At 41.8% G+C, this 25,541-nt stretch overlaps 3 protein-coding genes across 7 annotated transcripts in view; all 3 read left to right on the forward strand.

Moving 5' to 3' along the window:
- pea15 (proliferation and apoptosis adaptor protein 15) overlaps positions 1-9,980 on the forward strand; it is a 36,470-nt gene extending 26,490 nt beyond the window's left edge. The window contains exons 2-5 of one of the 2 annotated variants that reach the window (XR_014554346.1): positions 1,307-1,481; positions 2,145-2,300; positions 2,835-9,627; positions 9,670-9,980. Coding sequence is in view for 1 of the 2 variants with exons in the window: in XM_083674821.1 (XP_083530947.1) it covers positions 1,310-1,481; positions 2,145-2,300; positions 2,835-2,899 (393 nt within the window). In the remaining variant the exon portion in view is untranslated. Of the gene's footprint in view, positions 1-1,306; positions 1,482-2,144; positions 2,301-2,834 lie in introns of both variants that reach the window. The other variant, XM_083674821.1, reaches the window with a different exon arrangement.
- A 936-nt stretch (positions 9,981-10,916) lies between these two features.
- On the forward strand, positions 10,917-17,274 carry LOC310807874 (NACHT, LRR and PYD domains-containing protein 1 homolog). Of its 3 annotated transcripts, XM_083674507.1 has the most exons (15): positions 10,917-11,043; positions 11,241-11,303; positions 11,641-11,737; positions 12,297-12,448; positions 12,701-12,967; positions 13,191-13,262; positions 13,431-13,492; positions 13,903-13,967; positions 14,152-14,366; positions 14,504-14,754; positions 14,978-15,106; positions 15,553-15,688; positions 15,807-15,842; positions 15,957-16,230; positions 16,528-17,274. In XM_083674507.1, exons 2-14 carry the CDS (start codon positions 11,282-11,284, stop codon positions 16,223-16,225), a joined length of 1,773 nt encoding a protein of 590 aa, XP_083530633.1. In that variant the 5' UTR covers positions 10,917-11,043; positions 11,241-11,281; the 3' UTR covers positions 16,226-16,230; positions 16,528-17,274. The 3 variants fall into 3 exon arrangements, with proteins under 3 accessions (XP_083530633.1, XP_083530634.1, XP_083530635.1); XM_083674508.1 differs by lacking the exons at positions 10,917-11,043; positions 12,297-12,448 and having other exon boundaries at positions 11,270-11,303; XM_083674509.1 differs by lacking the exons at positions 10,917-11,043; positions 11,241-11,303; positions 11,641-11,737; positions 12,297-12,448 and having other exon boundaries at positions 12,760-12,872.
- Positions 17,275-18,333: 1,059 nt separating this feature from the next.
- Positions 18,334-24,857, forward strand: LOC310807983 (NACHT, LRR and PYD domains-containing protein 1b allele 2-like). Of its 2 annotated transcripts, none has more exons than XM_083674667.1 (10): positions 18,334-18,562; positions 18,893-18,934; positions 19,534-19,616; positions 19,788-19,825; positions 20,214-20,278; positions 20,718-20,932; positions 21,213-21,466; positions 22,282-22,407; positions 22,820-22,952; positions 23,477-24,857. In XM_083674667.1, exons 3-10 carry the CDS (start codon positions 19,562-19,564, stop codon positions 23,809-23,811), a joined length of 1,221 nt encoding a protein of 406 aa, XP_083530793.1. In that variant the 5' UTR covers positions 18,334-18,562; positions 18,893-18,934; positions 19,534-19,561; the 3' UTR covers positions 23,812-24,857. The 2 variants fall into 2 exon arrangements, with proteins under 2 accessions (XP_083530793.1, XP_083530792.1); XM_083674666.1 differs by having other exon boundaries at positions 19,545-19,616.
- The last annotated feature ends 684 nt before the right edge of the window (positions 24,858-25,541 follow it).

Genomic DNA, 25,541 nt, shown 5'->3' on the forward strand with positions numbered 1-25,541 from the left:
ACACACACACACTCTCTCATTCTCTCTCTCTCCCTCTCTCTCTCCCTCTCTCTCTCTCTCTCTCTCTCTCCCCTCCCTCTCTCTCTCTCTCTCTCTCCCTCCCTCTCTCTCTCTCTCTCTCTCTCTCCCTCCCTCCCTCTCTCTCTCTCTCTCTCCCCCTTTCCCTCTCTCTCTCTCTCTCTTCTCCCTCTCTCTCTCTCCCTCTTTCCCTCTCTCTCTCTCTCTCTCTCTCTCCCCCTTTCTCTCTCTCTCTCTCTCGCTAATGGAAAAGAAGAAAAGGAGTCGTCATGTGAAACGTCGAGTCACTGTCACTCACACACACACACACACGCACACACACACACACGCGCACACACACACACACACATGCACTTCAATCTCCATGCTGCATAAAGATTAATATGTATGGATCATGGATAGATTTCAGTACACTATTGTGTTTGTGTGAAAAGGGTACCAAGCTGTGCTTTGTACAGTAATCTCCAGCTGTGCCTCTCAGCCTTGGTACCTCACAGTGACGAGACGCCGCATGGACTTAGTGACCACTAGAGGGAGATAGAGAGCTGCTGAGATTTACATCAGGATTCACAATAGCCTGTCCAATCCATTCAAGGCTGGCCTAGTCCAGGGCTCTTAATTAAGGTAGACTTCAAAATATTGGATAGGTTTAAGGCGAACATTCAGAGTGCATGTTGGGACTATTGCTATTGATGACACCTATCCAATGCTTTCAGGTCTACACATGTCTACAGGAATTAGGTGCTCGGGGTAAATCTTTGGCATCGTGTCCATATCTTTTCTGGTTATGAGGTGGATTCTTCCCTTTTGCTGTTTGTTGTTCTAGTGAGTGAAGTAGTGTGTGTGTGTGTGTGTGTGTGTGTGTGTGTGTGTGTGTGTGTGTGCGTGTGCGTGTGTGTGTGTGTGTGTGTGTGTGTGCAGTGTTGGGCCTAGCCTATGCTATTGTCATTATCTCATGTCTCTCTACAACAGCCACCCACTCATAGGAAATGGGTGGGATGTTTCTGTGCAGCTTTGGGATTTGTTACCACGGGATATTTAGTCCTTCTTAAGTCCTTACTTCACCTCTCTCTCTCTATCTCTCTCTCTCTCTCGCTCGCTCGCTCTCTCTCTGTAATTCCATACATGACCAATCTCCACACTAATCAACATTTCAATTCTCACATCATACAGAAAGATATTAAATAAACTGATCGCTAAGGTCACTAATGTCTCCTCTCTCTCTCTCTCTCTCTCTCTCCCCCTCCCCTTTCCTCCCTCCTCCCCCTCCTCTGCCTCCCCCCTCCAGACCATGTCAGAGTACAGCTCTCTGCTCAGCGACCTGTCTGAGAACATCACCAATGAGGACCTGGACCAGCTCAAGTCTGCCTGCAAGGAGGACATCCCAGAAGACCAGAGCAACACCATCACCTCCTCCAAGGAGTGGTTCAACTACCTGGAGAAGAACGACAAACTGGCTCAGGGTGAGGGAGGAAGGGAGAGGGGGGAGAGGGGGGAGGGAGGAAGGGAGAGGGAGGAAGGGAGAGGGGGGAGAGGGAGGAAAGGAGAGGGGGGAGAGGGAGGAAAGCATTGTGACTGCCGATGGTGTGTGTGTCTGTGTGTGTGTGTGTGTGTGTGTGTGTGTGTGTGTGTGTGTGTGTGTGTCTGTGTGTGTGTGTGTGTGTGTGTGTGTGTGTGTGTATCTGTGTGTGTATGTGTGTGTTTGTGTGTGACTGTGTGTGTGTGTGTGTGTATCTGTCTGTGTGTGTGTGTGTGTGTGTGTGTGTGTGTGTGTGTGTGTGTGTGTGTGTGTGTGTGTGGCGCAGGGTGAGGGAGGAAGGGAGAGGGGAGAGAGTGAGGAAAGGGAGGAAAGCATTGTGACTGCCGATGGCCGCTGGTCTTATGGTGACTGATGGATAGATGATTCACTTACTTAAACAAATGTATTTGTTGTAAGTCGCTTTGGATAAAGGCGCCTGCTAAATGCCATTATTGTAAAATGTGTGTGGGGGGGGGGGGGGGGGGGGGTGAGTGAGATGTACAGTCTCAATGGAATAGAGATGCAGTACATTTTGAGTTTTAGGGCCTTAGACAGTCTGTTTAGTCCACTTAAAACTGATGAATTGCATGTCTCCCTCGCGCTCCAGACAACCTCTCCTACATCGAGCACATCTTTGAGATCTCGCGGCGACCCGATCTGCTGACCCGGGTCATCGAGTACCGCACCACCGTGCTCAAGATCTCCGAGGACGACGAGATCGACACCAAGCTCACACGCATCCCCTCCGCCAAGAAATACAAAGGTTTCACTTCCCACTGCTACACCTCTCTGCCTCCGTCTCTCTTTGCCTTTACTTTCTGCCTGTCCTTATCACCTCCACCCTCCCTCTCCATCCCTCCATCCCTCTCCCTCCATCCCTCCATCCCTCCATCCCTTCCCTTCTCTCCCTCCATCCCTCTCCATCTCTTCCCCTCTCTCCCTCCATCCCTCTCCATCCCTTCCCCTCTCTCCCTCCATCCCTCTCCATCTCTTCCCCTCTCTCCCTCCATCCCTCTCCATCCCTTCCCCTCTCTCCCTCCATCCCTCTCCCTCCATCCCTCTCCATCCCTTCCTCGCTGTCTCTCTCAGACGGGTGAAGGTGTCGGATTTCTATGAGGACACACTGTCGCAGCAGCCAGACTGTGTGTGTGTGTGTGTGTGTGTGTGTGTGTGTGTGTGTGTGTGTGTGTGTGTGTGTGTGTGTGTGTGTGTGTGTGTGTGTGTGAATTTCTTCTTTCTGGCCGTCGTCCACAGCCTTTCCCTCACTCAGTTTCAAACCTGTTTCCTCTCTCCTCAGACATCATCCGTCAGCCCTCCGAAGACGAGATCATCAAGCTGGCTCCTCCCCCTAAGAAAGTGTGAGGTCACCATGACCTCTGCCCCTCCACCCCTGGCACTCCAACCATCTCGGCCCCCCCTTCACCCCGCCTCACCCCGCCCACGCCCAGGCCCCGCCCCCTCCTCTAACACAACCCCATGACACAAGAGACGCTATAGCAGCCAACCTCCAATCAACCAATCAGACGCCCACGATGCTTCGCTGCCACATCCGCCTCTCCCAAGGCTGAAGGAGAAAGAGCCAAAGCCTGCCACCTTGTGGAAGTTGTGCACCTGTAACACTGTTTATTGACAGAAGTGTGTGTGTGTGTGTGTGGTGTGTGTGTGTGTGTGTGTGTGTGTGTGTGTGTGTGTGTGTGTGTGTGTGTGTGTGTGTGTGTGTGTGTGTGTTGTGTGCTCCAAATTGACTTAGCGATGTTGCAGGAAAAGCGCCATGTCAGTGTGTGTGAGAGCCCCGCCTCCTTCAGTTTCATACCCAGTTGTCATCAATAGAGCGGCCCGTTGCCGTGACGCAAATCAACCCCGCAAGCATGTCCTATGTCCTTCAGTCAACCTCACAGGGCACTGTAGTCGCCGTTCAACAAGCAGCATTAAGCATCTCTTGATCAGCAGCGCAAGACACCGACAGGCGGTGTCCCCTTCCCTTTACTCCGAGGAGATCAGATCATTGGATTTCGAAGAAGAAGAAAAAAAAAAAAGAAAAAAAAGAACGATTTCAAGTGTTCTAATTTAGATTTTTCATAGGAGAAGCCAATATTTGCCTTTCGCATATAGTCAAAGCATGAATTATCGAGAAAAACAAAAGAAAATATGTTTTGGGGATGTTATGTTTAGGAAAAACACATAACAAGTTATAGAGGTGGCGAAGGCAAACATCCTTCATCTCTGAGGTTGCCGCTCCAATTCCAAGCCGACGGAAAATCACAGTACAGAAAACAAGTGCATATTCAAAGGAGAAAAAAAAAAAAATGTAATCGAGGTAAAAAGTCAGAAAAGAAGGAACTGCTAGAAAGAATAATAACAATTCAACTCAAGCAACTTTATCTGTACCCTTAGGGCAATTCTTACATGCAATATTATCCAAACAACATGATTCTGGTCACCCTAATAATACTCAAAGTATATGAGGCTCATACCGTGCGTGTTTAAAGCCCCAGTGCTGCGTGATTCATATGCACTCCTCAGCACACCACTGAATGTGTCATCCCCTAATGCATTTTGAACTGTCTCAGCCACCGTACATCAATATAGTAACCAGACTGTTGATTCAAATGAAATAATGACTCCTTTCAACAAACACTGTGTCCTTCTCCCTGCGAAGAAGCCTTAGCAGATTTTTGTTTTATCTATATAACAGCCAAATTGTAAAAATGAAATGTGAGTGTGTTATCAAGAGTGGTTGCTCCAGCAGACAAGGAATAATCAATGACAGTCTCACGTGTAAAGAAGGGGACTTTTGTTTTGAAGTTTGCTGAGGGCTTTAGAAGAGGTGTGTGTGTGTGTGTGTGTGTGTGTGTGTGTGTGTGTGTGTGTGTGTGTGTGTGTGTGTGTGTGTGTGAGTGCGTGCGTGCGTGTAATGTCTGTAGAGCTGAAGGAATATGCGGTCCAATATGGAACCTTCTCTGATGTCCTCCTAAGCTCTTGAGACTTGCACAGGCGTTCTGTCATTGTACAGTCCTGTCTGCAAGCCCAACAATCACTTTCTCTGGAGAAAAAAACAAAAACCCTCTTTCCTGTCCTACCCCCCACTTTCACCTCACCTCACCCCACCCACTCCCACCCCCAAATTCCCTCTCCCAATCCTAGTGCCAATGACCAAGACTTTTATTTTGATTGCAGGTTTTTGTGATCTGTTTTTGTATTGCTTGCCGTTAACTAATGTAGTGTTTGACTGATTCGTATCCTTTGCTTTTCGTGTAACGCCTCCACATGTATTGTAGACCACTGAACTGAAGTGTGAAAATTTCAAGGTGAAAAGTTCATATTTTCAAGGGTAACAGCCAAACCCCTTCGAGGCCGGACCCCTTTAAAGTGAAGCGGTTGCTGCTTACCAACCCTGTGCTTCTGGGAGACAAAATGTGACAACCACTTTTACCCCTAATGCTAACAGCTAATAGCTTAGCTGAACCCGAACCTTGGGAGTCCTGTGTGCCAGTGCAGGGGTAATGAGAGGCTGTAGTAACTATAGAATTAGAATTCAACAGACATTCCATTCTCCGAATTCTAATTATACTGGTTCCATTCCATTCTCTGAATCCCAGTTCTGAATTCTAGTTCCATGGCTGTGTCCATAGTTGACAGTCTCTGTTGGCTGATGGCTGCAGTGTTGCAGGCCAGGGGAAGCAGTTGTGATTACCGCTATGACCTCTGGGTCCTGGTCAGAAGGTTGGGGACTGCTGGCTGAGGCAATGATTGGTTGGTTAGCTGACCAATGTCTTTGGTGTAGTGAAGGAGCAAGCAGCCTCAGAATAAAATAAGAAAAAAAAAGTGGCCCAAAAAAATTACTTGTTAGAGAAAAATATGGGGTTTTCTTGGTTAATTACATTTTTGTGTAGATTCTCATGAGGATTTTAATGGAGGTCTTGTTTGATTGTTTTGTTTCTTGTCTTTACACTTTTTTTTATTTTTTTTTTAAAGTGCTTATAAGTAGCAACTCGTGATTTTCGATGTTTGTGACCAAGTGACCTAGTTATTTCTTCCTGTCTGAATGCCGGTAGGTAGGTGGTGGATTGTGTCATATTAGCTACTTTGTGGTGGTAGGTTATCAGTAGTTAGACAGCTGGGTGAGCCTCAAACACACACACACCACACACACACACACACACACACGCAAACATCACACATACACACTCACACAAGCACTCATGCAAGCACGCACACACATGCACACGCACACACACACACACACACACACACACACACACACACACACACACACACACACACATATGGACACCTATAAACTTGCAAGTAAACTCAATGACCCAATGCTAGGGGTAAAGTATGGTTTCACACCAAAAAAATACATTTTCCTGGTATCCAAAAATGTTGTTTTGTTATGTGTCCATACTGCTATATCGCAGCTCACTCCTATAAAATGAAATCAAGCATCGAGGAAGTTAAAATATATATAATTTCAAGAGTGCAAATCCCTCTTCCACACCTCTATTCAAAGAAAAACACTGAATCCATTTATTGTTATTCTTCTCTAATCGTTCCCATAGCAACTCTGGCACACAGTAGCCTGTACTGATGGAACCACTATACGAGCCATCACTATAGAATGCTAGCTAGGTGTTGTGATGTTTTACGCTCCTACAGTATTTCCTGTTTAATCCTACCATATCCAACCGTATTTCATGTAAGACATTACAAAAATAATGTATGACATTGCTTAGCTTCCTGTCAGGCCATTGGCACATACGGTATACATCGACATATCAGTCACAAATGATGTCAATCTGGAATCATATGTACCAAGTACATATCAACTTTAGTAAATGCTGCAAAAAAACATAAAACCGCTGAGAAAACTAATAAAAAACACAGTATATGATAAATATCGAAGTATAACCAAGACATAAATAGGTAGACATAACATTAGAAATGACATACAAAGGTATATGGCAGAGCTTACCGTTACAGAAAGTTCAAACAATACTGGTGAATGATTTTCCCTTAAAGTATTTAGTTTGCATTCAATACACTTAAATTATGTTTGAAGGGATTTCTTTCTGTAGTTATTTTACTTGTGTTTTTGTTTTTTTCCCCTCTTTTATTAGGTTGTACATATATATTGTGAATATACCAATGTGTTTGTTTTGTGATGGATTAATTTATTTAATGCCAATATATTGTTTGTTTGTATTGTATGTATCCTAGTGTGTTTACTAACTGGAAACAAGTCCTGGGAAAAAAATGTGTTGCTTAGCGAATGTTAGGGATCGACATTACAGTGACCACACTTCAATATAGATTTCGCGTCAGTATCTTCATTCTTATTTTTGGATGATTTTGGTAAATTAGAAGGTATGAGTGGCCTCCATGTTTAATGACCAGATTGTATTGTAATATTTTTTCATTGGATGTACTCGTGTACTCCAGAAAATGTCAAAACCATGAAAGCAGGAGATGGTGGGGTTACTGTTTGGTATTACCTGTAGTGTGTGTGCTCATCTCGCCCGAGGTGAACTGCGAAGGCAGAGGAGGAGTTTGGTGTTTTTTGGAACTCTTAAAAACTCTAAATTCTAAATTCTAAACCATTGTCTGAGGTAAAGGCATGTGATTGGCTGTTTGATATTTTTCCAGGAAGTAGTTTTGGTCTTAGGAAATTCACTTCACGTGTATACCACCTGATGCTGTGTTCAAGTGTTCCCTGGTAATGTGTTCCCTCGTGAAACTTGTGTTACTTGAAATCCAAGTTTTCAACCAATCAACCAATAAGGAGCCCTACGCAAAAATCGTACCTAAAATGACGTCGGAGAGGGTCCAAGTTTCCGAGGAGCACTTGAGCACAGCAGAAGTGATCAACCTCTCCACAACATAGACTCTGTTTTGCATTGTTGTTTCTCTGACTGTTGTCATTGGTCTGATAGAAATGCTTTTGTTGTGTTGTGAAATGTAATGAAGGCCTCTGAGTACAGTATATAAAAGCAAAGACCTACAAATGATAAAGACCCCCCCTGCCCCCCCCCCCCCCCCCCCCTACACAGTCTCACACAGGAGAATATTCCCTGTCTGTTTTATTCCTGTTGTAGAAGCTGTAGAAGGAAACGTTGATTTGCAGTTGTGGCCACATGAATAGAGAGCAGGGGAGGCTGGTGGAGGTAGAAATCGGAGGACAGGCTCATTGTAAGGCATGGAATGGAATGAGGAATGGTGTGCGTTTGATTCCAATGAGCTCCGATTTCTACCTCCGTCAGCCTCCCCTGATAGAAAGCCATAGAGGTAGAGGTAGAGGAAGGGTGACTATGGGGTCAGTGCAGTGTACCGTAGCTGAAGAGTGTGTTGGAGTTGCAGTGGCTTCGGTGTGAGCTATAGATTGAATAGAGGTTATAGGGGCGTTTTCCTGGCCACAGATTAAGACTAGTCCTGGATTCGGGATAATCTGTGTCCGGGCGTTGAATGTGGCAGAAGTTGCACATGATGCTGTATGGGAGGGAAAGTGTTGAACATGTCTGCAGTTCTGTGTGGAGGGGAAGTACTGACGTTGAGGATGTTGAATGTCTGAAGTTTGGGGAGATTTTTGCAGCAAAAACAGTGACAAATATTTGTTTGATTTTTTGTCACTGTTCCACCCAGAGAGAGAGAGGGAGAGGGAGAGATAGAGAGAGAGAAAGGGAGAGTGATAGAGAGAATGAAAGTGCAAAAAGAATCTTAAATTGTGCTCATGATTTTAACCATAGCTATTTAACCCTTTCTTGGACTAAATAGCAAAAATGTGAAATGTGTTTTTGGAAAAATGAAGTTTACATTATGCACAAAAAAAGCAAGCTTTCACGGCGGAATAAAAGTGCCAACTGTAGTTTAGTTGTTAACTGCTGGGAGGAAAGACTTGAAATCATGATGCTTGTATGTGCTGTCAACATTAAAGAATCTAAAATCATACGTGTAATGAACAATCTCTATTTTAGATGGAAGCCGGAGACAGTTTTGGCCAGAACAGCCGTTTCATAAAGTGTGTGTTTTTTGCAGTAGAGACTAGCGCCCATTTTGAAGTAGTGTGTTTTTTGAAGTGCTCGGTCAGATAGGTTGGTCTAATCATTGTTACTGCAGTGGTGTGATTTGTCACTGTGAGTGGAGGTGAACGTGAGGTCAAGACATTTCTGTGCTTGGTTAGGGTAGTCTAGATATAAACATCCACAGTAACTGTTTGCTGGGTACAGTAACACTTTACGTTGAGTTGCTCTCTTGCCAGCGTACAGTAGTAACGCTATAATTACTCTCGTAACAACATTGTAATTGAAACATCATTCCAAAGTCATTTAGTAATTGCTTTGTTATTACATAGTTATTACATAGCAATGGAGTTAAGTGTTCATTGTCATTACACAAGTTGAAAGAGGAACAGTCCCTGTTTCTCCTGTATAATGACGTACGCACGTGTCACTTCACATACACACTTGTCTGTGTACACACTTAACTCCATGACTACCGTAACTATGTAATCCATGACTATGTCATTATGAAGTGATGTGCGATGTGCTGTACTGTGGCAGCATTAGGGCAGAAGGGCAACTTGAAATTAAGCGTAACTATTTTGATTTAACATGAATGAGCTATTATTTCTATCATTTTTATTATTTTGTGGATTTCACTGGTGCACAGAGCCAAGGGTATCCATCCACGCCCTCTCATTTCCTCCTTTACCCGCGTAGTGAATTCTGGCTCTGACCAGGTAAAGACGGGACCCAGCTGGTTGGAGAGTTGATGTTTTTCTGTCAAGGTCGCTGCATATCTATCATATCTGGCTATTTTAAATGGTTTAAAATGTGTTTGGGAACAGTTTTGTTGTGATTGTGTCTCCATACGTGCAAAAGACATCACAGGCCCAGACTGACTAACTAAAGTGCATTCTTGTGTATCCTAACACAGTGAGAATGATGCAACTCAGTCACTGATTTTGCGTACTCCATAATATCTGAACCATACCATAGTATCAACCATTTGGTGAGATGCAGGTCTTATGTCAGACTGCACCGTTCTGGGAGGTGTGAAAGGCTTGAAGCTCTGTTTTAACTACACTACTGTAGGTTATAAAGGCTTGAAGCTCTGTTCTAACTACACTACTGTAGGTTATAAAGAGTATTACAACCTGGGTTGATGTTCATATCCCCTACTGAATTCCATGGGCTATATGCTGTTAGATTTTGTTAGGATTTTCTTTTACAGGACACGATGAAATTAAAAAATAATAATTTATTTTGCAATGACAGCAAAAAATAAAAGATAATGGTATTTGAAAATGTATTGTAAAAAACGAATACCTACAGATGTGGTTTTTGTCATGATTTAAATGAGACTAAACTGAAATGATGCCATTTTGTCATTGTGCTAAAATGAATATAAATATTATATTATATATTAAAATATATTTGCTAACCTACTTGTGTTGTTGAGTGTTATCCTTTCACAAATATGCACTTTGAGATTATTCTTGTATAATGAAAAGCACTTTATACATGTACATTATTATTATTATTGATAATAACAACAATAATAATAACAATAATAATCCAAGATGAACATTGTACATGTGCATTACATTACACGGTGGTTTAATGTTAGGGTGATGGTGTCTTCAACCTCAAGGATCATAAACCTGTGTTTAGGTTAGATAGAGTGCTGTAGCATCATGAGGGTAACAGTGTGACAGTTTATGGTAGGATGAAAAAAAGAAGAAAAACACATATATCATTGAAAAAGTGACATTTTGTAATGTAGATGCGTTTTTTTTGACAGAGAGAAAGAAAGCAATGGCTAACACTTTGTATGACACTCATGGTTGGAAACTCATTTGGGTTGCATTCAAGAAGTGTTGCTGAGTAGATTGGTACTAAAAAATCTAATTCGGCCTTGGAAAAATATTGGTGTGCAGTCTATTATGCAGTGTGTGTCCTATGCAGTCCAGCAGTTTTTCATCAGGGTAATTAGGATATTAGAAGAATTACAAACCCTTAAAAACACAAATAATACATTGAGAGGATTACATGTTTATTTCCAGAGATAATGTTGTTCCTTTATCCACATTTAATATTTCTAATTGCTTGAACGAGTTTAACGTGGGCGCTTTTATTTGGAAGAAATCCTCATTTACATACATCCGAGGTAGGTGGGCGGAGTTCCACTGTTCATTCCGGAACACACATTTAGAACGGGAAGTCAGTTCCCTGGAGGGAAGCGCTGCTTTGTTTTAAACTATTTTTCTGGCCATTTGTTAGTTTAAACTATTTTTCTGGCCATTTGTTAGTTTAAACTATTTTTCTGGCCATGTGTTAGCTTGTAGTATACTTTCTCGCGGAGGTGGAAATAGTGAAAGGGGGGGGGGGACAACTGGGATAAGAGCAATACTACATTTGGAGAAAGAAAAGAAAGACATACCAACGTCCTGTTGCGGATTACAACTGAGCTGTACAGTCTGACAGCGTTGCAGAGGATCTTTTCTTCAGGTTTTCTACATTATTTTGCCAGTGTACCACTGTAAAACTGCATGTACTGTGTCATAAAAGCATTTTAATGTTTAATTTGAAGATGTCTAAGAGACCTGTAAATAGGTGCAAACAGTTTGATTCCAGAGGAGTCGGTGATGACGCAAAGGATTAAGATTTTGTAATAACACCATCAAATCATATTGTATCTCCATTAGGATTATATTAACGCTCATACATCCGAAGTGAGTGAGTGAAAATGGCCACGTCAAAGACCCATGGTGAGTATTATTTTATTATCTAATTGATTTTTACTGAAGAAGAAGAATTCTTGTTATTCCTGATCATATGTTACTGAAATGTTCCTTACTCATTGTGAATTGTCCTTTTTACTGTTGCCTATTTGAGTGTTTAAGAACACAAGAATACATATTTGTTTCAGGAGATGGGGTCATTCCTTACATGAATGAAAGTGTGACATTGGGGTCAACATTTCCAAGTGGTTTAATGCAGATAGAAACAATGTTTAGTACATAGTTTAGGATGTCTAGTTTCAGGAATAAAAGTCATTATTATTATGCAGAATTCTTTATTCAGATATTGTATGTACTTTCTCAGATGATGAACAAGAGACCACAGAACTTTCCGACCTACCAAACCGTGTGTCTGGCATTGAAGAGCTCCCAAACCTCGCTGATTATCCCTCTTTTGAAGTGTAAGAGTTTGAAAAAAAATGTCCACCTATTTTTTTATACACCTTGTTTTTGACCCTGTCCACTATAGTCTGTGGTCCTCTGTGGCTCAGTTGGTGGAGCATTGTTTAACAACGCTAAGGTTGTGGGTTTGATTCCCGCTGGGACCATACATACTGAAAAATTTATGCACTCACTGCATTGTAAGTCGGTTTGGATAAAAGCATCAGCTCAATGGCATATAGGTATCCCCTTTGAGCACACGGTCATTATACAGCACCTGTATATTATAGACTTATGCATCACAGACCTGGGTAAAATATGTACTTCCAGGAAACACTGAGGGTGTGCTTGGTGTAGATTGTTGAGGCATTGATGCTCGATGGAACCAGTGGAATACTCCAAGAGGTGCAAGCTGAACCGTGCAGGCATGGCAAGTTAAATCCAGCGCACCTCAGGTTTTTTCAAATATTTGTGTTGCCCAGGTCTGATGAGCCTTTTGAGTCTGATGAGTGTGTCTCCCCACCTCTCTCACCTTCTCTCTTACTCACCTTGTCGTCGTCGTCCCCCATTTCTAACCAGGAGAAGAATATGTGAGTTAATTCAAAAATTAGGGGACGATTTAGAATTAAATGCGGACTTGAAACTGAAAAAAGAAGGAAGACGTAACCAACTGAAAGACTCATTCATAAAACTATTGAAGTGGTTCAAACCTGATCCTACCCAACCCTTTGGTACGGGACCCTTCCTTATGCTTATTTATACATTATTCTTTATTCACATATCACATGGTTATTCACTATAGAGTCACAATACATAATACACAATGCAGAAAAGTTACAGCAGTACAACTCATACAGCACTGTAAATGACAAATACAGTACAAAGTGCCATGTCAAGTTGAAAGAGAAATGTTGAGAGGTTTTTTGACATGCTTGTTTCCAAACCAGTAGGCTAATCATTTTACTATGATCTCTCCCCTTCAGAGGTAAGTGGACAAAGGCCTGATCTGGATCAGGCTGGAAGACTACTGGCAAATATGAAAGATGAACTTGCTGATTATAAACAGTCGGAAATATACAAGAATAACCATGAAAACCAAGATCTCAACAATCCTGGTCAAAGCGATGGCAGTAGCTTCACTGGAAGTATAAGAAGGTGGTATGAGACCCTAGAATCTGCAAGTACAGCCCTGGAAAACCTATTCACCAAACTGAGCAAATCATACACTTTTTTTCCTACTCCACAGCTGGGTAAGATTATTATTATTAGGAATGTTAATTAATTTCAGATTTAAAAAAAAAAGAAGACAATATTAAAACAAATATTAATGCATGTGACAGTTATATGTGATGATGTATAAATCAGATGATACTCTTTTCACTCTCAACAATCGTCTTGCATTTTTAATGAGACCAGGACAGGTTTGGTTTGGACAGGTTTGGACATTGTACATCTTTGTTTCTGTTGTTACAGTGAATGAAGAAACCCAAGAGAGGCGTCCAGTGCCACCAATATCTCTTCAAAGCGATAATAAACGGAAGCCATGTGAGGGCAAACATTTAATGACTGCATTTCATCAATCATGATTGCTTAATATGTTCATTGAGTGTTTTGAGATGACCAGAGATAATCATGGCTTCGATTACTGGTTAATTACTTGCTTACTTCATAAATATACAGTATATCTACATTATCTAATCATTTAATTCACAGTTTATCTAGTGTACATGACTTCAGATACTCTAAGGAGATGCAGCAGTTGCAACCATCTTCAGGTGAGACAACACAACATCACATTCCTGTTCTATACTCTAAGATATAGAACATTCCTGTTCTACACTCAAGACTCTAGAACATTCCTGTTCTACATTCAAGACTCTAGAACATTCCTGTTCTACACTCAAGACTCTAGAACATTTCTGTTCTACATTCAAGACTCTAGAACATTCTTGTTCTACACTCAAGACTCTAGAACATTCCTGTTCTACACTCAAGACTCTCGAACATTTCTGTTCAACTAAGACTCTTTCTATAGTAACATTCAGAAAGTGTTGTGGCCTGTATCTGCATGGATACTTGTTTCACTATCAACTGATACAGTGAATACAAATGATTGTCCTATGATGGCAGCATTAGGGAGTTTGTGTATTTCATTATTCATGATATAGGGATCAATCTTGAACAGAGCTCAGAAGACTGGATTCAGGTTGAGCCCTCAGTGTCTACAATGAATGAGAATACGATGTACAGGTACACACTCTGGACTTATCACCTTCAATCACAAGCAATAGTGGGCCACCATAAAATATTAAATATGTTTTTTTTGTAATAAGCCTATAATTTATCATTTGAATATTTTTTCTTTAACCTTTTTGTGAGTTATTGCTACCCATCATGTAACTTTCTGCATTTATTTTCATTCCTCTCCTTCCAGACTTGAATCTTCTCCAGGACGTTATGAGTGCAGAGTGTCAGGGCTGCGTTGGGTGTGTGTGAGCAACGTCAGCCTCAGGTATCACTTCTGCTCCTGGGAGCCTCACAGAGCAACACTGAAGAACATGCAATACTCTCAGGGTGGCCCCCTACTGGACATCACAGTCATTGCTGGAGAATTGGAAGAGGTGTATCTGCCACATGTTGCATGTTTAGGTAGGGGGAAATGCATGGAAAAGACTTGACCTTGAAACTCTTACATCAGAACATTTTAGCAGAGTATAAAACTGAAAATTAAAGAACTAGTCGGATGTTCATGCCAATGTGTTGGTGCGTATTTATTGTCTCTGCAGGTCGCGACCCCTCTCCTGCGAAGGCAGTGGGAGTTCTCCATGTTGAGGAGAGTGGCATATCAATTGAAAAAGTGTGTGAGGTCACCCGCTTCCACGTCAAGCTTCTCAATCCATCCTTCTCTCCAAAGGGTGTTCTACTCAGAAATGGCTTTCGAGTAGATGTGCATTGCGACTTGCAGATCTATCAGGCCCAGGCAACATTTCTCACCCTACATGTCTATCTGATCCCATGCGATCCTGCTGTAGAAGAGGTATTATTGCGAAATACTGACATCCTTGGTGACTGAACAAATCTTGTATGTTGCATGTTCCCAGTTCAAGTTATCGCAATGGATTTGGAAAAATGTCATACTGCTTCATATTCCATAGTGTAGAATTCCCATTTGAATTAGTCTTACACCGCAAAACCGTACACAAGTAAACAATGACGTTAATGATTAACAGTTATGTTAAGGGCATTGGTCTATTCTACAGGCAATGGAGAGAAAAGAAAAATTGTATGGATACCACAGGATTAATAAACCAAGACCAGAGAGATCCCTTCGGATGAAGGATTACTTCAACCTCAGGACATCTTGCCCGTCCGCTGAGGTTAATCCTGATGTAAGGTTTGAGCTCCCATAAAATCCTGTAGCTATTTTTGTGTCCTAACGTTTCGAGAAAACAATGAATGATCACACTATCCAATACTGTGCTTTTCTTTTCTCTACTCTCTCTATCTCTCTTTCTCTCCATCTCTCTCTCCATCTCCCTTTCTATCTGAGCTGAAGATGATACATGAAAACCATAAGTAAATGCATCCTCTCTATAGCTCACATGTCTGTGGTTTATCACTGGGCCTCATCTGTGTGTCCCCGGTGGAATTCACCTGGAATCCATCTCTCTCTCTCTCTCTCTCTCTCTCTCTCTCTCTCTCTCTCTCTCTCTCTCTCTCTCTCTCTCTCTCTCTCTCTCTCTCTCTCTCTCTCTCTCTCTCTCTCTCTCTCTCTCTCTCTCTCTCTCTCTCTCTCTCTCTCTCTCTCTCTCTCTCTCGTCCATTTACTCCACAGAAACTAAAGCTCCGATATAACAACACCACACCCAACTTCTTTGAGGTGTTTCTAGAAGCGGCAGATATTGATTTCCGGATGGAACTAATCAGCGAGCAGAACAAAGAAACTGTCTGGAACCACAAAATACGAAAAGGTCTGTACAATACTGTCCACTGCTTTAGCATTACTGTACTATGTTCGTTATGTCCATACACCGTTTTAAATTGCAGTTCGAAAGTAAAGGTGTAATCGTTATACTTTTATTTTTTCAGCTGATTACAGAGGCGCTGGCCCTCACTATTTACGAGGTAAGTCCTGTAGACATGAGAGGATCTTCCTCAGCGTGGATTCCTTCTGCATTCAAGCGTCAGCATAGTTTAGATCCCAGAACACCAACCCTTCTCTCCATGTGTTTCTTAAAGCTGCGCAGTTTGTGGACAAACACAAAGGGCAGCTCATTGAGAGGGTCCATGATGTTGGGCGTAATCAGATACTAGACCACCTGCTCTCATCGGACATGATCTGCCGCGAAGAAGTATCGTATATCGACGCTGAGAGAACACCACAGGGCAAGATGAGAAAACTATGTGAAATGTTGGAATCAAAGGGACCAGAGGTGAAGGCAGCTGTTGTCCAAGTTCTGCGTGAAAAGGATCCCTATCTTGTCAACGCCCTGGAGATCTCAACGTAAGAAAGGTAAATATACGCCATTTAGCTGATGCTTTTTTCCAAAACGACTTACATTGCAGTCAGTGTATATGGTCCCAGCGGGAATCGAACTCACAACCTAAGCGTTGTTAGTGCCGTGCTCTACCGACTGAGCCACAGGGGACCTGAATCACTAATTCCACCTCACGTAACTATATCACTGCTCACTGAAAAATTACCACTTTCCAACAGCTGATGTGAATTTACTGCATGGCCAATAAACAGTCTTTGTCTACTCTCTCTGACCCATCTCGCTTACAAACATTTGTCTTCACTCTCATTCAGTGACACGTCTTTATAAGCATTCCAGCCGGCCAGACTTCAACCCATTGACACGGGCACAAGCAAAGTGAACATCAATGGGGATGATGTCACAGTGGTGGACTAGACTGCACTGCTGGATGGCCACACACAGAATGGCAAATCAAAGTTATTATTCTTATTCAGTCAATCCTATTCAATCCTGTTCTTGCTATTTTACTGTTGGACTGACCATATTTAAAGGGATATTTCACCCAAATAACAAAATCACATAATTGGTTCCTTAAGGGCAGACTTCAATCAACACTTTAGTTCTGTTTATCTGGGTACAGTCACCATTTGTAACACAAGAACCAATGAAATTCAATGGTACCTAAATTAACATGTTTGACATGTCATGCCCAAATCATCCCAAATTCTTTGAAAATAATCAATGGCTTGACTTAAACGACTTGATTCAGGCATTTCTTTAGAAGCTACCCAGATGCTCTGAACTAACATTTTAGCAAAATCAGGGATTACAGTACTTACCTAAAGATGTATCTGGAAAAAAAGAGCATACAATGGATTATTTTTGTTGTCGACTCTTAATGAGTTTAAAGTTTTTAAAGAAAAGTAAGAAACATGTAAATGAGAATAACAGCATACATCATTTTAATATAAATGATGTTGATGTTGATGTTGATGTTGTTGTTGTTGTTGATGTTGATGTTGATGTTGTTGATGATTATGATAATGATGGGGGAATAAATTAAAATACATTTAGCTACATTGCATGTGACAGTTTAATCAAATGTTTTGCAGTATGTCTCTGGAAATTATGTTAAAATTATTTTAAATATCATATTACATCACAATATACATTCTGTGAGCACTTTATTCAAGCTGTGAATCTCCCATTCTACCACATCCCAAAGTTGTTTATTGGATTCAGATCCGGTGACTGGGAAGGCCACTGAAGAACACTGAACTCAATTTCTTGTTCATGAAACCAGTTTGAGACGGCTTTTGCTTTGTGACATGGTGCATTATCATGCTGGAAGTAGCCATTAGAAGATGGGTAAATTGTGGCCATGAAGGGATGCACATGGTCAGCAACAATACTCAAATAGGCTGTGGCATTCAAGCGACAATTGATTGGTATTAACAGGCCCAAAGTGTGCCAAGAAAACATTCCCCACACCATTACACCACCTCCACCATGAGAAGGTGTACAGGTGTTCCTAATAAAGTGTTTGGTGAGTGCATTTGCTTACCTACTGTGTTGTTTTCAGTGATTTCTTTCCCTAGTCCTGAGTTTCTAGTATCAGTTTCAAAGATACTTCAGAATGTTTCCGTTTTAACCTGTTATCTCTAAGCAATACCTGACAACTAGATGTCTACAGGTGGAATAAGCTTCCCACCACTGCCAGGACGGCAGAGTTAGTACCTGTCTTCTGCTGTAGACTAAAGACCAATCTCTTTAGGCTACACATGGGCTCCTCCCTATTGTACCTTACCAGACCTTTTAAAGAAGATTTTAAAATAAATACATTTAAAAAAAAAACTTAAAAAAAAAAACTACTTGATTCGTTACTTTCTCTAGCATTGTGACTGCCGATGGCACTTGTTCCTATCGAAGGTTTTACTTACTGTGTATGACATGACTGATGTATAGTTGACTGACTTACTTAGACAAATGTACTTATTGAAAGTCGCTTTGGATAAATTACATAAATGGTCATGTTACGTTATCTCAAAGCCATACTGGATCTGACCCTCACAGATACAACTGCTGCATTGTAAGAAGCTAGTGTCAAACTGTGTTGCAAACGAAAGTGAAAATAACGTTCCCCACACGGGCGGCTGCTGCTTCGATGCTGAGAGAGGAATGTATTTTGTACAAGTAAATATGTTGAGTGGACGTTAGAGAGGGGAAGAAAAAGAGAAACAGACAGGAAGCAAGAAAAATAAAAATAGAGAGAGAGAGAAAGAAGACAAAATAACCAACGCCTTGTAGTGGATTGCAACCGAGCTGTCATGTTCTGACGACATCCCGGAGGATATCTTCGTGTTAAAGGTACGGCGTTCTAACACACCGCCATTGTCTTCAAAACACTCTCCTCGAGCAATGCATCATAGAAACTAGCTGTGGTGTACTGTAGATAAACCCTGCAGAAACATAATATGACACATTGCTTGCCTAAGTTGTACAACCGAATACGGTAAGCTCTAGTTTTGTTAAGTTACACTACAGCACGCCCCTTGTATTCTTTCCGGTAGCGCAGCTGACAGGGAAGCTGCAGAGTGTTAAATTAAAGTAAATCATGACATTTCATACACTGTTTTGTGTTTAAAATGATTAACACATTGTTTTTTCAACTATGTGATAATTATGTATCCAAATCAGGGGTCTGTGACGGTGTGAAAATGGCCGCTTCATTTGTCTGTGGTAGGTATTGATGTGGGCTTTGCTCAAGTATGGTTAACCTATTGAACTATATTTAAATAAATTGTTTAACGGTTTGAAAAATTGAAAAACCTCCAGGCAAGGAATTAGTTTTGAATGATGTTTAAACGTTCAAAAGTCATTGTTATTATGTTGTAAAATGCACCTTTAACATTAGTATGTGTTGATCACGAAGGGCAGTTTATGACGTTTATTGCATGTGTGGTAATACCCCTCTGAGGATGCGTATCAGTTGAGTTTATCTTGGTCAGAAACGTTGGTTAAATACATAATTAGCATTGCAGCAAGCGTGTACGGCACTCTTTCTAACACGCTGGGACCATATATACAGAAAAAATGTATGCACTCACTGCAATGTAAGTCGCTTTGGATAAAGGCGTCAGCTAAATGGTCAGCTAATTAAAAAAAATATATATATAATAATGTTTTCACAAATTTAATAAATATATCACAGAACAAACAGGTAAAAACAGTTGTAAGAAGGTGCATACATATTTTCTTAGTCACAGTTATTCAAATACATTAAACAGTGTGTATTGCTATGTTTACTGTATGTCCTGAAAGTTTCATAAACAGAACAGGTGTGTTACAGCGAGTGATGAACAAAGGATGAGAATGTTACTCCAAACAGATGTTGATGACCAGGATGTTGACCTTATACCAAGTGAGTGTAACCACAACTGTGTGATGAATTAGGAATATGGATTTTATCAGTACATTTATTTTTATGGATGATGTACGTTGTATGTTATTGGTTAATTACTTGCTTACAATATGGTTGGATGCTTCTTGTCTTTCATTAAATGGATTAATTCTGAAATTAACGTAACTTCAGATTCGCTGTTGGAATGTTCGAGTTGCGACAAAATTAAGGTGAGAGGACGTTTTGTTATTATTCTGAAACCGTATGATGGGATTGCTCTTTCAACATACAGTACCAGTCAAAAGTTTGGACACACCTTGCCAAGAGTGTGCAAAGCTGTCATCAAAGCAAAAGGTGGCTACTTTGAAGACTTTTTTGTTTACTACATAATTCAATATCTGTTCCTTCATAGTTTTGATGTCTTCAGTATTAATCTACAATGTAGAAAATAATAAAAATAAAGAAAAACCATTGAATGAGAAGGTGTGTCCAAACTTTTGACTGGTACTGTACATCAGTTTTAATATCAATTGTAAAACATATTGTGACGATGTGATGTGAGCCTAATATTTGCAGCTTTTTGTGCATCTTACCAATGTTTGAATCATTCTTAAACAGAGTTCAAGTAACTGGAATGTGCTGGATCCCAAAGTATCTACAGAGGCCAACACCACAGTCTACAAGTAAGCCAGTGGAGGCTGGTGGAGGTAGAAATCGGAGGATGGGCTCATTGTAATGCATGGGATAGTACAGGGAACAATATCAAACACACATGTTTGACACCATTCCCCATTCCACTCCATGCATTACAATGAGCCCACCCTCTGATTTCTACCTCCACCAGCCTCCACTGATGTAAGCATTGGACTAACCCTTCTACCTCAACTATTAAGCGTAGTAAGCTCTGTCTCAAGCAAAACCTCAGTATGGTGTTTTAAGGTGATAATCACATTTCAAAAATCCTCTTGAAATGTGATTATCACCTTAAAACACCATACTGAGGTTTTGCTGTTTGTTGGTTAGTTGTTTTTATCTTCTTTTTATTACTTTGTGTTGAATATCTTTACATCCACCTTCAAGATCTCCTTTAAGCTTTGTCACTCACTCCTATTTCTCTTACAGGTTTGAATTATATCCACCAGGCCGTTATGAGTGCAAAGTGTCAGGGCTGCGCTGGGTGTCTAGGAGATATTTCAGCCTGCAGTACAGCTTCACTTCCTGGGGTCCTTATAAGGCAATTATGAAAGATCAGTACACTCCAGGTGGCCCCCTACTGGACATCGAAGTCACTGAAGGAGAACTGAAAGAAGTGCATCTGCCACATTTTGCTTGTTTCGGTATGGGGAAAGTAGACATTACAAATACTGAAATTCCCAACAAACAAACATTCCCAACAAACAAACAAAAGAGAGAGAGAGAGAAAACCCTAAAAATACTGAACTGAAATAAACTTTTGTTTATTGACATGTCAACTCTCCATCCATGTCTAAAACCAAAAGACACAAACAGAGAAAACATAAATAAGAGTTTCCTCAGGAAAAACGAAGCATTGATGGTGGTCAGCCTTTCCGTCACGGCAATCCGTTTGTCATGTTTGCCCCTGGCGTCTCTCTGCAGGCCAGGATCCCTCCAGCACGGAGACGGTCAGAGTTCTACACGACGACGAAGACGAGGAGACGGTGGAGGAGGTGTCCGAGGTCACCCGCTTCCACGCCAAGATCACCAACCCGTCCTTCTCTGTGATGGGTGTGCTCCTGAAGCTGGGCGTGCCATGGAAGGTGCACTGCAACATGCCGCTCTACGGAGCCAGGAGAGCAGGGTCCCTGACGCTGCACACCTATCTGATCCCATGTGACGCTGCTTTGGCACAGGTTGGTTGGTCACTGTTTACCTGAATGAAATGAAATCAAACTTTATTTAAATGCTGTCGCCGGGGATGTGACTTATGGAGCGGAAGGGGCTAGAATGTTACTCCAAACGGATGTTGATGACCAAGATGAGTGTAACCACAACTGTGATGAATTAGGAATATGGATTTTGTCGTCGTTGTCGTCCCCCCCCAAAAAATAAATAAATAAATAAACACCATCCAGGAGGTCACTTTGTGGGTGGCAGGGAAAAAACAGACGTAAAAAGAGGTAAAAACACAATGGGATGATAAGAGTATGAGGCATGAAGCTCAAACATAAAAGCAAAGACCACAGAAGGCCGTGGAAACGACTTTATCAGTTCTGTTTCACAACACATCTACGCGTCACAAAAACACAGACATAAATGTATGGTGAATAAAACAATTGTGAGGAAACAAAAATATGTTTTCCCTGTACTGTCCCATGCATTACAATGAGCCCATCCTCCGATTTCTACCTCCACCAGCCTCCACTGGCTTACTTGTAGACTGTGGTGTTGGCCTCTGTAGATACTTTGGGATCCAGCACATTCCAGTTACTTGAACTCTGTTTAAGAATGATTCCAACATTGGTAAGATGCACAAAAAGCTGCAAATATTATGCTCACATCATATCGTCACAATATGTTTTACAGTTGATATTGAAACTGATGTACAGTACCAGTCAAAAGTTTGGACACACCTTCTCATTCAATGGTTTTTCTTTATTTTTATTATCATGTTTTTCGCAACTCAAAACTCCACCTTGTGATTCTCTGTTGGTTTGCTCCACTACAGGCAGCGGACACGATGGAGAAACATCTACGATCCACAAGGATCCTGAAGCCAAGGCCGGTGAAGTCCTATTGGATGAACAGTCTGTTCAGTCTCAGGACATCTTGCCCCTCTGCTGTCAGCCCCGCTGTACGGTTGGAACGTTCATCCAATCAGAAATGATTGTTGAATTTGTCGTTTGTATACGCCATTTAGCTGACGCTTTAATCCAAAGCGACTTACATTGCGGTGAGCACATACATTTCAGTATATATGGTCCCAGCAGGAATCAAACCCACAACCTAAGCGCCATGCTCTACCAACTGAGCCACAGAGGACCACAGATAAGAAAGTGTTGGAGTTCAACTATAGACACTATAGTGGTGTTGTGCCCCACATTAAAAGGGACTGTCAATTCCTAAGTCACATGTCAGTGGATAGTGAACAGGTATAACTGTGCATTTAACACCGATAGGCTGGTTCATTCCTTCATTCTCTCTCTCTCTCTCTCTCTCCCTGCCACACACACACACACACACACACACGTCTACTGCCTCAACAGGAAATGAAACTAGAATATGTCTACCCACCAAACTTTGCTGAGGTGTACATGGAGGAGGCAGATTGTGACTTCACGATGGAACTGATCAGCAAGAATAAAGGGGAGTCTGTCTGGGCCCCCACAATACGAGAAGGTCAGGAACACCTGTACTTACACCTGTACTGAACTTACTGTAGCATATGTATATGTCAACCGGATCCTTCTGAAGAAGGCATAAACCTGCACAGTCCTTCTCCTTCTCAAGGGCTTTAGACACCAACGTTTCAGCCGCAAGCCACCTTCCTTAGGGTCCATTTAGCTGACACTTTAATCCAAAGCGACTTACATTGCAGTGAGTGCATACATTTCAGTATATATGGTCCCAGCGGGAATCAAACCCACAACCTAAGCGTTGTTAGCGCCGTGCTCTACCAACTGAGCCACAGAGGACCATGAAGGTGGCTTGCTGCGGAAATATTGTTTGAGTGAAGTGGCCGGAGCATCGGAGCTGCGTGGCTTTCTTTTTTTTTCTGGGGCTTCACCTGCCACCTGGACAAACAAGGGTGTGCGCTTTCTTTTTCTTTTTTAACCATGTGCTTCTATCATTTACATTCACAAGTCATATGGCTCATTCATTATTTTGTAATTCATAATCTTTTTTGTTGTTGTTGCTTTCAGCTGAGCACAGAGACTATTTCACCTCAGGTCCCATTGCTACCTTAGCCCCACACTTTGTGGACTTCCACCGGTCCGCCTTGATCCAGAGAGTGGGACAGGTCTCCCCCATCCTGGATGAACTCCTGGCGGGGGGAGTCATCAATGAGGAGCAGTATGGTGAAGTGAGGGCGGAACGCACCAACCAGGATAAGATGAGGGCGCTTTTCGAGGGTCCACTAAGGGCAAGCGGCACCAAAGGCAAAGACATGCTCCTTGTCATCCTGGAGGAGAAGGACCCATTCCTGATCAGAGAACTGAGAGGTGAAATAAAGGGGCGGGGCCAACCACATGCTTGAGGACCGTTCCTGTACTCTGATTGGACATTACTTAATTAAGACAATTACTGATGCATTTGGCAGTTGAAGCAAATTTGTGGAAATGTTGTTGCTGTATATTTGCATCAATATACACTCGCTTAACACTTTATTAGGAACACCTGTACACCTTCTCATGGTGGAGGTGGTGTAATGGTGTGGGGAATGTTTTCTTGGCACACTTTGGGCCCGTTAATACCAATCAATCATCGTTTGAACGCCACAGCCTATTTGAGTATTGTTGCTGACTATGTGCATCCCTTCATGCCCACAATTTACCCATCTTCTAATGGCTACTTGCAGCATGATAATGCACCATGTCACAAAGCAAAAGTCGTCTCAAACTGCTTTCATGGACATGACTGAGTTCAGTGTTCTTCAGTGGCCTTCCCAGTCACCGGATCTGAATCCAATAGAACACCTTTGGGATGTGGTAGAACGGGAGATTCACAGTTTGAAAGTGCACCTGAAAAATCTGCAGGAATTCCGTGATGCAATCATGTCATCATGGACCAGAATCTCAAAGGAATCAATGCCACAAAGAATTGAGGCTGTTTTGAAAGCAAAGGGAGACCCTACCCAGTATTAGTATAGTGTTCCTAATAACATTTACATTTACATTTATGGCATTTAGCAGACACCTTTATCCAAAGCGACTTACAACAAATACATTTGTTTAAGAGAGAGAGATTTTTTTATTTTTTATTATTATATAATTATAAGAGTATTTTCATGTTCTTATGTACATGTTGATTGGATGTTTCTTACTGATCCTCAAATATGTAAACATTCAAGTGAAAGCATTTAATAGTCCATTGCTATATGCTCTTTTCATTTGCCCTTAATTTTTTCTTTAGAGAAATAAATCATGACAATAAAACATTTTGTCAAATTTAAATTGTTAAAAAAAAAAAAAAAAAAAAACTTGTCCAAAACGTTGGAATTATACCGTATACAAGTGCTTGTATTTAAAGTATAAAATTAAACACACACTGCTGTATTCTTGAGATCCTAATGAATGTTCTTGATGTGTCGTTTCATGTTCGACATCTGGGAGAACCCTCTCCCACACACTTCACGGTTGTATGGTTTCTCCCCTGTGTGGTACTCTGATGGGTGACAAGTTCTCCGAATGTAATGTGTTTTGTCACACTGGTCGCATCCGTGAGGCCTCACCCCTGTGGGTCTTTTCTCATGGTTGAGGAGTGTTGATGCGTCTGAACACGTGTACTCACACTGGGAGCACGGAAACGGCTTCTCTGCCGTGCGATGGCGCCTTAGGTTTCCTAACTGACGGAAATGTTTCCCACATTCTGCGCCACCGTGCGGTTTCTCGTCGTTGTGTATTCGCTGGTGTGTCCTCAGCGTGCTTGAACAACCGAACTTAAACCCGCGCTCTGAACACTCGTGCGGCCTTTCACCTGTGTGAATGTGCTGATGCACCTGTAATTCACACCGTCTCAGAAACCTTCTACTGCTAGGAAATGCAAATGCTTTCGCACAGACGGTGCATGAGTGCGGTTTCTCCCCCGTGTGCGTGCGCAGGTGGGATTTCAGGTATACACGTATGCTAAAACGTTTCCCGCACTGAGTGCAGCCGTATGGTCTCTCCCTATTGTGGGTCCGGAGTTGCAACTTTAAGTGGCCAGATCTGTTCAAACGTTTCCCGCATTCACCACAATGGTGTCGCCCTCATTTTCTAATTCGCTGCA

Source organism: Argentina silus, assembly GCF_951799395.1.
Source record: "Argentina silus genome assembly, chromosome: 1".
Classification (NCBI taxonomy): Eukaryota; Metazoa; Chordata; class Actinopteri; order Argentiniformes; family Argentinidae; genus Argentina; species Argentina silus.

What these genes read in the sequence shown, in the direction of transcription:
- LOC310807874 (XM_083674507.1), top strand. Translation starts at nt 11,282, where the DNA reads ATGGCCACGTCAAAGACCCATG. An exon ending in GGCCACGTCAAAGACCCATG is followed by an intron (nt 11,304 to 11,640) that starts GTGAGTATTATT and finishes GTACTTTCTCAG; the next exon opens with ATGATGAACAAGAGACCACA. An exon ending in TGATCCTACCCAACCCTTTG is followed by an intron (nt 12,449 to 12,700) that starts GTACGGGACCCT and finishes TCTCCCCTTCAG; the next exon opens with AGGTAAGTGGACAAAGGCCT.
- LOC310807983 (XM_083674666.1), top strand. Translation starts at nt 18,913, where the DNA reads ATGGCCGCTTCATTTGTCTGTG. An exon ending in GCCAACACCACAGTCTACAA is followed by an intron (nt 20,279 to 20,717) that starts GTAAGCCAGTGG and finishes TTTCTCTTACAG; the next exon opens with GTTTGAATTATATCCACCAG. An exon ending in GGCCCCCACAATACGAGAAG is followed by an intron (nt 22,953 to 23,476) that starts GTCAGGAACACC and finishes TGTTGCTTTCAG; the next exon opens with CTGAGCACAGAGACTATTTC.